At 43.6% G+C, this 13,657-nt stretch overlaps 1 protein-coding gene across 3 annotated transcripts in view; it reads right to left on the reverse strand.

Annotated features, from left to right (window-relative positions):
- susd1 (sushi domain containing 1) overlaps positions 1 to 13,657 on the reverse strand; it is a 55,507-nt gene that overhangs the window by 29,229 nt on the left and 12,621 nt on the right. For 2 of the 3 annotated variants that reach the window (XM_056288833.1, XM_056288835.1), the window contains 4 exons: positions 12,579 to 12,743; positions 10,197 to 10,358; positions 2,370 to 2,534; positions 277 to 371 (listed from right to left, as the gene is read on the reverse strand). In XM_056288833.1, coding sequence (XP_056144808.1) covers positions 277 to 371; positions 2,370 to 2,534; positions 10,197 to 10,358; positions 12,579 to 12,743 — 587 coding nt within the window. The remainder of the gene's footprint in view (positions 1 to 276; positions 372 to 2,369; positions 2,535 to 10,196; positions 10,359 to 12,578; positions 12,744 to 13,657) is intronic. The other variant, XM_056288834.1, reaches the window with a different exon arrangement.

A 13,657-nucleotide genomic window follows, 5' to 3' on the forward strand; every position in this document is an offset into this window, starting at 1 on the left:
AATGTTACTGTGCTTTTGACTTTCTTTATGTGGTCCTGGTATCCATATGTTAACTTGAAATGATGTCATCAATTTTGGTTAAAAAAGAATTCATTCTGCATTGTCCATACAAATGCATATCTGTATTCAGGTTATAAACACAGGAAAATTAAAAATCCCTCTCTCATACATGTTACTTACAGGAAAAATAACAGATAATGAACATATTTAGATGATCTTTGCAAGGGTAAACAGGTACAACTGAAGGGGGTTAAGCTACATTAAGCTCGGTTTTACCTTATACACTTCTGTATCATCTTCATACTTCTCTGCTTTCCACCACAGGCATTTTTCATTAAAAACAACCAAGTCAGTGATAGCTGGCTTGATTTCTGCAAAATATTAGCAGATGTAAAGAACATAAGATAAGATAAGATGCACTTTATTAATCCCGGAGGGGAAATTCATCCTCTGCATTTGACCCATCCCAACACACACTGGAAACAGTGGACAGCCGCCATGCAGCACCCAGGGACCAACTCAAGTTCTTCTTTCCATTACCTTGGTCAGGGGCACAAGCTGGAGTATTAACCCTAACATGCATGTCTTTTGATGTCGGGAGGAAACCGGAGCACGCAGAGGAAACCCACAGACATTGGGACAACATACAAACTCCACATGGAAATGATCTGGGGCGGCCTAGGGTTCGAACCCAGGACCTTCTTGCTGTTAGGCGACAGTGCCAACCTCTGGGCCACCGTGCTTCAACATCCATCCATTATCCAAGCCGCTTATCCGAGTTCGGGTCGCGGGGCGCTGGAGCCTATCCCAGCAGTCATTGGGCGGCAGGCGAGGAGACACCCTGGACAGGCCGCCAGTCCATCACGGGCCCGGCACACACATTCACACCTAGGGACAATTTAGTATGGCCGATTGACGTGACCTACATATCTGCGGGAGGAAACCGGAGCACCTGGAGGAAACCCACGCAGACACAGGGAGAACATGCAAACTCCACACAGAGGAGGACCCCCAAGGTTGGACTACCCCGGGGCTCAAACCCAGGACCTTCTTGCTGTGAGGTGACTGCGCTAACCACTGTGCCACCCGCTTCAAAAATCATTCATGAAAAAATGTCCCTTGATAACGAGAGACAAAGGGAGACCGTGCTTCAACATGATGTTGAAATGTTTACATATCTTTGTAAAACTGACTTGAGGTGGATGAAGGACAGTGACAAGAAAAACTGCTCCATATTTATCCACTGGTTCCATGTGCAGCGCTCAGGAAAAATTAAATGTTGGTTTTACTTAGAAATCTTATGTCAGCTGGTTCCACACAAATGTGTTAGTTAATTCTCTAATTTCTTGAGTATACTTTATATTAAGAAATCAATTTGCTTAGAAAGTAACCTATAACACAGTTGTGTGGAACCAGATGGCACAACAATTTTTGAGTAGATCCAACATGTTGTTTTTGTCAGTGAGAGGCTGCAGTGTGATACTACCAAACACAGCGAGACAGGTCAGATAGTCGACTGGAGTTTACCGTCCTGATGTCTGTGGTTAGCGATGGCAGGACAAAGAGCGAGGGGCCAACGGACTAGCATATCAGTGAACCCACATCTTTTTTTTCATTTTGGATTTTTTCCCTCTTTTTCTCCCCAATTGTATCCAGCCAATTACCCCACTCTTCTGCGCTGTCCCAGTTGTTGCTCTACCCCCTCTGCCGATCCGGGGGAGGGCTGCAGACTACAACATGCTTCCTCTGATATCGCCAGCTGCTTCTTTTCACCTGACAGTGAAGAGCTTCACCAGGGGAACGTAGCATGTGGGAGGATCACGCTATCCCCCCCCCCCCCCCCAGTTCCCCCTCCTCCCCCCGAACAGCCGCCCTGACTGACCAGAGGAGGTGCTAGCGACCAGGTCACATACCCACATCCGGCTTCTCACCCACAGACACAGCTAATTGTGTCTGTACGGATGCCCGACCAAGCCGGCGGTAACACGGGGATTCGAACCGGTTATCCCCATGTTGGTAGGCAACAGAATAGATGGCCACACCACCCAGATGCCCTGAACCCACATCTTTAATGTATTTTTTGGCTAACCAGTAAGTTGAATGGTGGAACAAAAAAACAAAAAAAACAACAAAAAGAATACACATAAAGCAGAGATGAAACAGTGATAAGCTCCAATACAAGTCAGCCGTTCATATTTTTATTCTTACCAATCATCAGGACTGTACTTTTCCTTTCACAATAAAATACATTGATAACCGTGCTTATCGTGCTCCTGCTACTTGCTCGTTCCATTGACAATACCAAGAATAATTTTTATAAAACAAATTATGGTGAGAATTTTTTTTTTATTTGCAGTTTTGTTACTCACCTATGCATGTCAGCGTGGCTTTCTGCCAAACCCCAGTGTTGTCACATATGGAGATGTTGCTCCCCCTCCAGCTGTGATATCCATCCACACAACAATGGATCACAACACTTTTGTTTTGCCACACCACTTCTGAGTTGGCCAGGAATGGAATCGGGCCACATTTGGCTGGGAAGACATTAAACTCCATTGACTGACAAGGAAGACTAGATAACACACAGACGCACCTAAAGTACAACAAACTGCAAAAACATAGAAGTGAATAATAAGACAACTACAGCATTGCATTGTGCAGCTTCATATGTATGACTATTATACACATATCTACATCTCTATCATAGTTTGATCTCACACTCCAGTCCAATATAACAATTTACATATATAGTAAAGGCCATCGTTGGGTTAACTGCAGTCACAGCATATCTATTGAAATAAACACCAGCGTTTAGCGTATCCTCTACATTCATTCAACAGTGAGCATCGCCCAATCAAGAAAACAACCAACATGTCTGGAGAGAGAATGTGAAATTCACACATCTTTATAATTCACCGTAAATACCCCCAAAATAGTACAACAATAGACCCAGTAACAATGCAAAACAGGGAAAGACGAGGAGGCAAAACCAAAAACTACAATTACTACTTCATAACATTTCTGAGCAAACACTAGACGCCCATCAGCTATTTATGAGCACAATCAAGGAATCAAGGACAAAATAACTTTATCTACATTAACAACCCCCCATGTGGGTCACACTGTTGAAATATTCAGTTCCATAATAGATATTGTTACCCTACCTTTGCATTTTATAGATACCCCCCCCCCCTCTCCTGTTATTGAATATGTTGAAATACCATGTCCGCTCTCTTGGTAAAATCCATACATACACACATACACCTTACTGCTGGGTCTACTGGTTTGATCCCAATGGCTCTTAGTATGGGGATACGTTATTGGGGGACCACAGCTTATTTCTTTTTTTTATTTTCCCCCCTTTTCTCTCTAATTGTATCCGGCCAATTACCCCACTCTTCCGAGCCGCCCTGGTCGCTGCTCAACCCCCACTGCTGATCCGGGTAGGGTTGCAGACTACCACATGCCTCCTCCGATACATGTGTGAAGTCGCCAGCTGCTTCTTTTCATCTGACAGTGAGGAGTTTCGTCAGGGGGATGTAGCGCGTGAGAGGATCACGCTATTCCCCCAAGTCCCTCCTCCCCCGAACAGGCCCCCCGACCGACCAGAGGAGGCGCTAGTGCAGCCACCAGGACACATACCCACATCCGGCTTCCCACCCACAGACACGGCCAATTGTGTTTTTGGGGATGCCCGACCAAGCCAGAGGTAACACGGGGACCAAACTGGTGATCCCTGTGTTGGTAGGCAACAGAATAGACAGCCACACCACCCGGACGCCCTTAACCCACCTCTTTAATGTATTTGCTGGCTAACCAGTAAGATGAAAGGTGGAACAAAAAAAAAGGGGGGGGGATAAAGACATAAAGCAGTGATGAAACAGAGATAAGCGCCAACACAAGTCGGCCATTCATATTTTTATTCTTACCAATCCTCAGCAATTTACTTTTCCTTTCACAATAAAATTCATTGATAACCATGCTTATCGTGCTCTTGCTACTTGCCCACTCCATTGACCATACCAAGAATAGTTGTTGTTTTTTTTTGTGATCAACAATTTTTAAAAAGCAGGACACAACAAACACACAATCAACAACAGGGCAGCACATTGGTAACAATGTTTAAGGACCGAAATAAAGGGGAAAAATTTTTACAGAATAAAAAAACGTATCCACAGTAGCTGAGAGTAAGAGACAGACATTCCCAAGGGAAAAACAAATAACAGTGGACTGAAAAGAAAAGAAAGAAAAAAAACCAATAAAACAGAACTATACATTGTATATATAACCATTCATTTCTACTAACTTCCAAAGCTGGCCTGCTCCAGGTCTGATGTTACTGGGTGTGGAGGGGTGCGGGAAGGGGGAGATCCTTTCTTTTAAGGTAGTCTCTTATGGACACAGCTATGCCTGACCATAACTGCACAGTGGCAGGCCTGGCTCTATCGAGTCGTGCTGTTGTACACTCAAGAGACACTATGCTCTGGTAGAATGCCATCCAGCACTTAATTAAAGGAAGTTTCGGATTAAACCACAATTTCAGTATGGTCTTTTTTGCTGCAGTAAAGCCTGCCAGCCTTAGTCTTTGCTAATTTAAATTGAGAGACAGAGACGAATCGTCATTGTGCAGATAAAGGCAGGGATGAGGCAATATTGTTGATCCTAATAACTCTGACAACGTTGACATAACCTGTGTCCAAAAATCTCTGATCAGTGAGCAGTCTCAAAACATATGCATTGTTGTGCCTGGCACCTGAGCCCGGCAGTGAGTACAGTTAGGGCTGGTAATTAGTTTCATTTTAAAACATTTGATTGGTGTAGCACATGCTCTGTGAATCATCTTATAGTGTATAAGCTGATGCGCAAGATTTTTAGAGGTACTGCTTATGTTAGACCATATCGTTTCCCAATTTGGTTCCAGACCAACAATGCGGAGTTCCCTGGCCCACACCCCTTCAACTCCCAGTGTCTTATTAGAGTAATCAAGCAGAGAGTTTTATATATATATATATATATATATATATATATATATATATATATATATATATATATATATATACACGTGTCACTGTCCCCCGAGTACCCCGCCCAAGACTGATCCACTCCTCCATAGGGTGCTCTGGCAAAGGCCCCTTCCAGGGCACCCCATATGTTTTCATTGCAGATCTCAGTCTCAAAAAAAAGAAAGAGGTGCCTGGTAAATCATATTGCTCCCTAATATCTTTGAATGAACAGTGTCTAGCATTGTTAAAAATATAACTTGAGTAAAGACGCCTTTTTGTGACCATGAGGGAAATGTAAAAGGCTGCCCACCTGATTGAAGGTGATAGTTATTCCATAGTGGAGATGTTTGATGAAATAAATCTATTCTGCCTATCATCAGTTCCACTTTTTTCTATACATCAATAGAATTGGTTACAATGCTCCCGTATTGTAGATAAATGTTTTTGCGCCCCCTTCCTGTATATAATAAGTCTTCCAGACAGTGTGGCTTCACGTGTGCTGCCTCCATAGCCCGCCAAGGGACCTCAGATTCCTGGTTTCTCCAAACATGCAGTGGTCTAATTTGAAAGGCATACTAATAAAAATTAAGGTTTGGGACAGCTAAGCTTCCAGTGAGTTTGGTTCTTTGTAAGGTTGTAAGTTTGATTCGTGCACGCTTTCCTCCCCAAATGAACTGTGATATGAGGGAGTGCATTTCTGTGATAAATTTAGGTTATGGTGCTAGGGGGATCATAAAAATTTAAAAAATTAATCTGAGGCAAAATGTTTATTTTGATAGTTGTAACTCTGCCTTGTAAAGACACATGAAGAGAGACCCACCTCTTCAGATCATCTGTAATCTTCTTTTTCACAGCCAAGAAAATTTCCTGAACTATTCTACTAAGACTGGGTTAAATCTTTATGCCAAGGTATGTAAAGGATGTACAGTTAGGGATGTCAGCAGTGAAACTGGTATTTAAATGCCGTGGTTTTCAATTGAAGAGCAGATTTAGTCCAGTTGATTTTATATCCTGCCATCCCTTTAAATAGATCAAAGAGTTTTAGGATCTGCAGTAGTGATGTCCGAATATTAGATATGAAAAGAAGACAATCATCTGCATATAATGAAGTATAGTGTCTAAATTGGTCTATAGGAGATATTGTGTCACTCTCTCTGATGGACTGAGCCAGGGGTTCTAGGGGCAAGGCAAAGAGCAGAGGGGAAAGTGGACAACCCTATCCGGTTCCGCGATGTAAAGGAAAGGGTTGTGATTGACATGTTCCTGTCAGAACTGATGCTGTAGCATGACCATATAGCGTTTGTGTCATGGAGATGAAGTTAGGCCCAAATCCGAATCTCTCCATGACCAGCCCTATGTAACTCCATTCCTGCCTGTCAAAAGCTTTATCAGCGTCAAGAGAGAGAACAGCACAGTACTCTGGAATGTAATCCGCAACCTCGATAACATGTAGGAGTCTCCTAACATTATCTGATGCTACTCTCCTTTCATGAATCCCGTCTGATCAAAGTGAATTAACTTCCCAATTACCGCCTCCATGCGAGTAACCAGTACCTTGGCATAAAGCTTCACATCTCCACGAATCAATTAAATTGGGCGATGACTTGAGCATTCAAGTGGATCTTTACCTTTCCTGAGTAAGATGGTGATGAGTGCATTTCTCTGGTCCCTATGAAAGGATCCCTGTTCCATGGCAAAGTTTATAGAGCCCAATATAAGAGGTCCTACCTGATCCCAAAAGGCTAGATACAGTTCCGGAGGTAGGCCATCCAAACCAGGACTCTTGCTCTTTTGGAGAGCTTTTACTGCTGTTTCAAGCTCTTCTAAAGAGATGGGGCTTTCTAATTTTCAGCTCTCTAAGTGGTCCAGACAAGGCAAAGCTAAATTTTGAAGAAACATGGTGCACTTCTTCATGTCTACACGGCAGTCTGCTGTGTAGAGACTGCTGTAGAAATTTTTTGAAAACATTGTTGATTGGACTGGGATCTGTAACAATGTCACCTTCTGTTGAACGAATTGCATTAATCACTGCTTTGGATTCATTTTGTTTTAACCGGAGGGCTAACAGTCTACTCGGACGGACGGCATCATAATAATATCTGTGTTGTATGTAGAATAAACTCAGCCTTGCTTATGGATAAATTTCTATATTCTCCCCTTAACGCCTCGAGAATATTGGTGTTGGCTTCAGAGGGTGTTTCTCTCTGCGCCTTCTCCACTCTGTCTATCTCCTACTCAATTTCAGAAAACCGCTTACTGTGCTCAGCTTTTAACCTAGAAGAAAAACTACTACATGTGCCTCTTATAAAACATTTCGCTGCTTCCCATAATGTTTGGGGATCGTCACATGATCCAACGTTCTGTTCAATAAATTCACCAAGTTGTGTTTTCATTTGTGACAGAAAATCAGCATTGCTAAGCAGAGAGTCACTAAATCTCCACCTGCATGCTTTGGGATAATCGATTAATGGTGTTAAAGTGCATGACACAGGGGCATGATCAGAAATTAAGATAGGGAGCATGTTTATATAGGGTATATTATTTATAAGAGAAGGGCTGACAAATATTAAATCAATCCAGGAGGAGGTGCCATGACGACTAGAATGAAAGGAATAGGCTTCAACTTTGCCATTACGAATGCGCCAGAGATCCACTAACTTCAAGTCAACGCAGAAGGAGCTTAGAGCTAAGGATGAGGGAGGAGCTGCGTTAAGTGCGCCTGTAGATCTGTCAAGCTCTGGGGAGACTGTGGTATTGTAATCACCAGAGACAATGCAATGAGGGTCTCGATAACGTAACAGAGTCGCACTGATGGAGGGCAAAAAGTTTTCATCAAAAACATTAGGTGCGTAGATACACGCTAATAGAAGTTTTGTATAATTAATAGAGAAGAGCAGCACATAGACAAATCCACCATCATTGTCATCACCATTCTTCATAACCGCAAGCTGTAATTTCCTTTTCCACTATAATCAGGACACCTCTAGCTTTAGTTGACACGCATGAATGAGCTATAATTTTATAGTGCTTGTTTTGGAACCGCTGTACGTCCTTCGCTGTCAGGTGTGTCTCTTGAATCGGAGCTATAGAAACACGTTTGCGGTGTAAAAATTCCAGGCAAGGAGTGTGCTTAAAGGGTGAGTTCAGACCTCGAACGTTCCAGCTCAAGATATTTAAGTTGGCCATTTAAATGGTGGCGTAGAAGTGTAGCAAAATAACATGTAAACAGTCCACTTTATATGAGTAGTAAAGAAAAGACTTAAACTGAGAATATGTCCCTTGATAGCTAATGGCCGCACAATACATTTAACATAGACTAATTGAAAGTTTAACAACAGAACTATATACAAACAGGCAAACCTCCAGGTCCTTGTTACACCTAAGGTTTGCATGGAACATACACTAGTCATTCCGGTGGCGCACGTACTGCAAGGCCACTCCTCATAACCCCTCTCCCCTCCTAGGTCTCATGATGTTCAACAAACAACGGAAAACAAACAAACAAAAAAACAGAAGAGATGTTGAAATTGGCATAATACACATGGTACACAAAAAGCTTCAGCACTGTGGGCTATTCAGTCCATGATATAAAACGCGAAATAAAACACACAATAGAACATCATAAATATCAACCAACTTATCTAAACAATAGGAAGAGTGAACAATGTGTGATGTGAACGATTCAGTCCCCATGACATAAACTATCAGATAACCTGCACAGCAGAATGCCATAAACTCCCAACAAGCTTTGTTAAGCAATGTGAGGAATAAACAGCCCTAAAGAGTGAACAATAGCAACATCAGTTCAAGTCCCATCACTGCTTAATAGCTAAATTAGCAGGCAGTTACAGTGTAAAGCATACTGTCCCAAATTCGTTTAGCTGTGGGCAATATTAACTCGCGGTAGCGGTGATGAGGCGTCCATCTTGTCGCCGTTGTCCGGCTCCCAGAGCAAAGCGGCCATTTCTTGGTTTTACAGGGCTGGTGGGGGTTGAAAGGTGTTTTGAAGAAATTTCTCGGCTTCGTGTGGCGTCCCAAGATTGATAGTGTGCCCACGATAGGAGATTTTCAGCTGGGCCGGGTAAAGCAGGAACGGCTGGAGCCCAAGCGAAATCATCCTCTTGAGGACCGGGGCGAACTCCTTCCGTTTGCTCGTCGTTTCTCTGCTGTAATCCGGGAAGAACAGCGAGGTTTGCTTGTGACGCTTAACGGGCTGAGCTCTAGCTCCCTTCAAATGGCTTGACGATCGGAGAAGTCCAGCAGTTTGAAGATCAGCGTGCGAGGCCGGTTAGCATCTGTGCTAACTCTACTGTAAAGTCTATGGGCCCTCTCTATGCGTATAACCCGTTCTCCCAATGAATGTATCCACTTCGGCAAGTTTTTGCTCAGAAAACCAACGGCGCCCGACCCTTCCTGGCCTTCCTTCGGCCCGTCTAGTCTCACGTTGGACCTCCGGCTATGGTCCTCCATCTGAGTGATGTTTGAGGTGAGTTCCCCCACTTGATGCTGAAGATCATTGGCTTGTTGCTTGCTAGCTCTCACCGTAGCCTCCAGCGCGTCACTTAGCCGTGTTGCTCCGGATAGCTTTGTGAGAGGACTCGAGGCCTTTGGCCATTTCACGCATATTATCTTTGATATTGTAGCGAATTCGGGGGGCAACCACAGGAACTACCGCGGCCGGGAAGCGAACCCGTATCGCCCGCACCGCAGGAGACATCGCTAACCGCTCGACTAAAGGGTCAGACCCGTGTCTTCTTATCCATGCACGTTACAATATGTTGAATTTGACGCATTAGTTCTGTTAACTGTGGGATGAGGACACTGTTGATCGCTTCTTTCACTGCCGACTGGATTAACGTGTTAAGGTCACTGCTGTTCGAGCAACGCGGTCTTAACAGCGTTAGATATGGCGTTGTCGAACTCTTCCTTTGGCATCGTAACCATAGGTTTTTCTTTAACGGCGACGCTCGCCTTCCCGTTTGCCTCCGGACTTTCCTTGAGACATTAAGCTGCGATGTGTTATCAATGTTGGTCGAAAGAGTAACTGAAAAAAGGAGTTTAGTAGTTGCTGAGGACGAACTACCGAGCTACGTGTGCATCGCCGTTGAGCGCCACCCGGAAGACCCCAAGAAAAGTTTTTATAAAACAAATTATGGTGAGAATTTTTTTTTTACTTGCAGTTTTGTTACTCACCCATGCATGTCAGCGTGGCTTTCTGCCAAATCCCAGTGTCACATATGGAGATGTTGCTCCCCCTCCAGCTGTGATATCCATCCACACAACGATGGATCACAACACTTCTGTTTTGCCACACCACTTCTGAGTTGGCCAGGAATGGAACCGGGCCACATTTGGCTGGGAAGACATTAAACTCCATTGACTGACAAGGAAGACTAGATAACACACAGACGCACCTAAAATACAACAAACTGCAAAAACATAGAAGTGAATGATAAGACAACTACAGCATTGCATTGTGAAGCTTCGTATGCATGACTATTATACACATATCTACATCTCTATCATAGTTTGCTCTCACACTCCGGTCCAATGCAACAATTTACACATATAGTAAAGGCCATGGCTGGGTTAACTGCAATCACAGCATATCTATTGAAATAAACACCAGCGTTTAGCGTATCCTCTACATTCATTCAACAGTGAGCATTGTCCAATCAAGAAAACAACCAACATGTCTGGAGAGAAAATGTGAAATTCACACATCATTATAATTCACCGTAAATACCCGCAAAATAGTACAACAATAGACCCAGTAACAATGCAAAACAGGGAAAGATGTGGAGGCAAAACCAAAAACTACAATTACTACTTCATAACATTTCTGAGCAAACACTAGACGCCCATCAGCTACTTATGAGCACAATCAAGGAATCAAGGGCAAAATAATTTTATCTACATTAACAACCCCACATGGGTCACACTGTTGAATTATTCAGTTCCATAACAGATATTGTTACTCTACCTTTGCATTTTATAGATACTTTTCCCCCACTCTCCTGTTGATAAACATGTTGAAATACCATGTCCGCTTTCTTGGTAAAATCCATACATGCACACATACACCACCTTACTGCTGGGTCTACTGGTTTGGTCCCAATGGGTCTTAGTATGGGGATAAGTTATTGAGGAACCACAGCTTATTCCTTTCTTTTTTCTTTGACCCCCCCCCCGCCCTTTTTTCTCCTCAATTGTACCCGACCAATACCCCAATCTTCTGAGCCTTTCCGGTCGCTGCTCCACCCCCACTGCTGATCCGAGTAGGGCTGCAGACTACCACATGATTTTTGCGATACATGTGTGGAGTTGCCAGCTGCTTCTTTTCACATTACATTACAGTCATTTAGCCGATGCTTTTATCCAAAGCGACTTACAATAAGTGCATCATTTAACGTACGAAATCAGCATAACTACTAGTCATCAGAGGTCATAAGTACATCCTCTCTCTAAACAAGCATCTAAGAGCAAAACCAGTGCTAAAGTAAAAGCGCAAGAAAGAGCTTTTTTTTTTAAAAATAAGTGAATACAATAAGTGCTAAGAGCAAGTAACAGGGTAGTAGTTCTTGAAGAGGTGAGTTTTCAACCTGCGCCGAAAGATGGGCAGCGACTCCGCTGTCCTGACATCAGTAGGGAGTTCATTCCACCACTGTGGGTCCAGGACAGAAAAGAGCCGTGACCGGGTCGATCGGCAGCAGGGGCCTCTGAGCGATGGGGCAACCAGGCATCCCAAGGCAGCAGAGGGAAGTGGTCGGGCGGGGGTGTAGGGCTTGACCATGGCCTGGAGATAGGAAGGAGCTGTTCCTTTCACTCCCCTGTAGGCTAGCACCAGAGTCTTAAACTGGATGTGAGCAGCTACTGGGAGCCAGTGTAGGGACATGAGAAGGGGAGTTGTGTGGAAGAACTTAGGGCGGTTGAACACCAGATGAGCTGCAGCTTTCTGAACAAGCTTTCATTCACCTGACACAGGAGTTTCGCCAGGGGGATGTAGCGCGTGGGAGGATCATGCTATTCCCCCCAGTCCCCCCCCCCCCGAGCAGACACCCCGACTGACCAGAGGAGGCACTAGTGCAGCAACCAGGACACATACCCACATCTGGCTTCCCACCCGCAGACACGGCCAATTGTGTCTTTAGGGATGCCCGCCCAAGCTGGAGGTAACACGGGGATTCGAACCGGTGATCCCCGTGTTGGTAGGCAACGGAATAGACAGCCCCACCACCCGGACGCCCTGAACCCACCTCTTTAATGTATTTGCTGGCTAACCAGTAAGATGAATGGTGGAACACAAAACAAAACAAAATAAAAAAGAGGGGGGGGACAAAAAGGAAAAAGACATAAAGCAGAGATGAAACAGATAAGCTCCAACACAAGTCAGCCATTCATATTTTTGTTCTTACCAATCTTCAGCAATTTACTTTTCCTTTCACAATGAAATACATTGATAACCCTGCTTATCATGCTCCTGCTACTTGCCTGTTCCGTTGACAATACCAAGAATAGTTTTTATAAAACCAATTATGGTGAGGCTTTTGCAAAACTTGCAGTTTTGTTACTCACCTATGCATGTCAGCGTGGCTTTCTGCCAAACCCCAGTGTTGTCACATATGGAGACGTTGCTCCCCCTCCAGCTGTGATATCCATCCACACAACGATGGATCACAACACTTCTGTCATGCCACACCACTTCTGAGTTGGCCAGGAATGGAATCGGGCCACATTTGGCTGGGAAGACATTAAACTCTGTTAACTGACAAGGAAGAATAGATAACGCACAGTCACACCTAAAATACAACAAACTGCAAAAACATAGAAGTGAATAATAAGACAGCTTCAGCATTGTATTGTGCAGCTTCATAAGCATGACTATATATTATACACATATCTACATCTCTATCATAGTTTGATCTCACACTCTGGTCCAATGCAACAATTTACACATATAGTAAAGGCCATCGCTGGGTTAACTGCAATCACAGCATATCTATTGAAATAAGCACCAGCATTCAGTGTATCCTCTATAGTCATTCAACAGTGAGCACTGCCCAATCAAGAAAACAACCAACATGTCTGGAGAGAGAATGTGAAATTTACACATCATTACATTTCACATTAAATACCCCTGAAACAGTACAACAATAGACGCAGTAACAATGCAAAACAGGGAAGGATGTGGAGCCAAAACCAAAAACTACAACTACTACTTCATAACATTTCTGAACAAACACTAGACTCCCATCAGCTACTTGAGTTCAATCAAGGAATCAAGAGCAAAATAACTTTATCTACATCAACAACCCCACATGTCGGTCCCACTATTGAAAAATTCAGTTCCATAATAGATATTGTTACCCTACCTTTGCATTTTATAGATACTTTCCCCCACTCTCCTGTTATTGAACATGTTGAAATACCATGTCCGCTCTCTTGGTAATATCCATACATACACACATACACCACCTTACTGCTGGGTCTACTGGTTTGGTCCCAGTGGATCTTAGTATGGGGATAAGTTATTGGGGGACCACAGCTTATTTCTGCACATAGAAATGAATTGGCACAGGTTATGTATCAACAAGTATACGAGAGTAGAAAACATGCAAACATTTATGACGGATGCTGGACAGCATATACAGGAA

Source organism: Lampris incognitus, chromosome 1 (assembly GCF_029633865.1).
Source record: "Lampris incognitus isolate fLamInc1 chromosome 1, fLamInc1.hap2, whole genome shotgun sequence".
NCBI classification, from domain to species: Eukaryota; Metazoa; Chordata; class Actinopteri; order Lampriformes; family Lampridae; genus Lampris; species Lampris incognitus.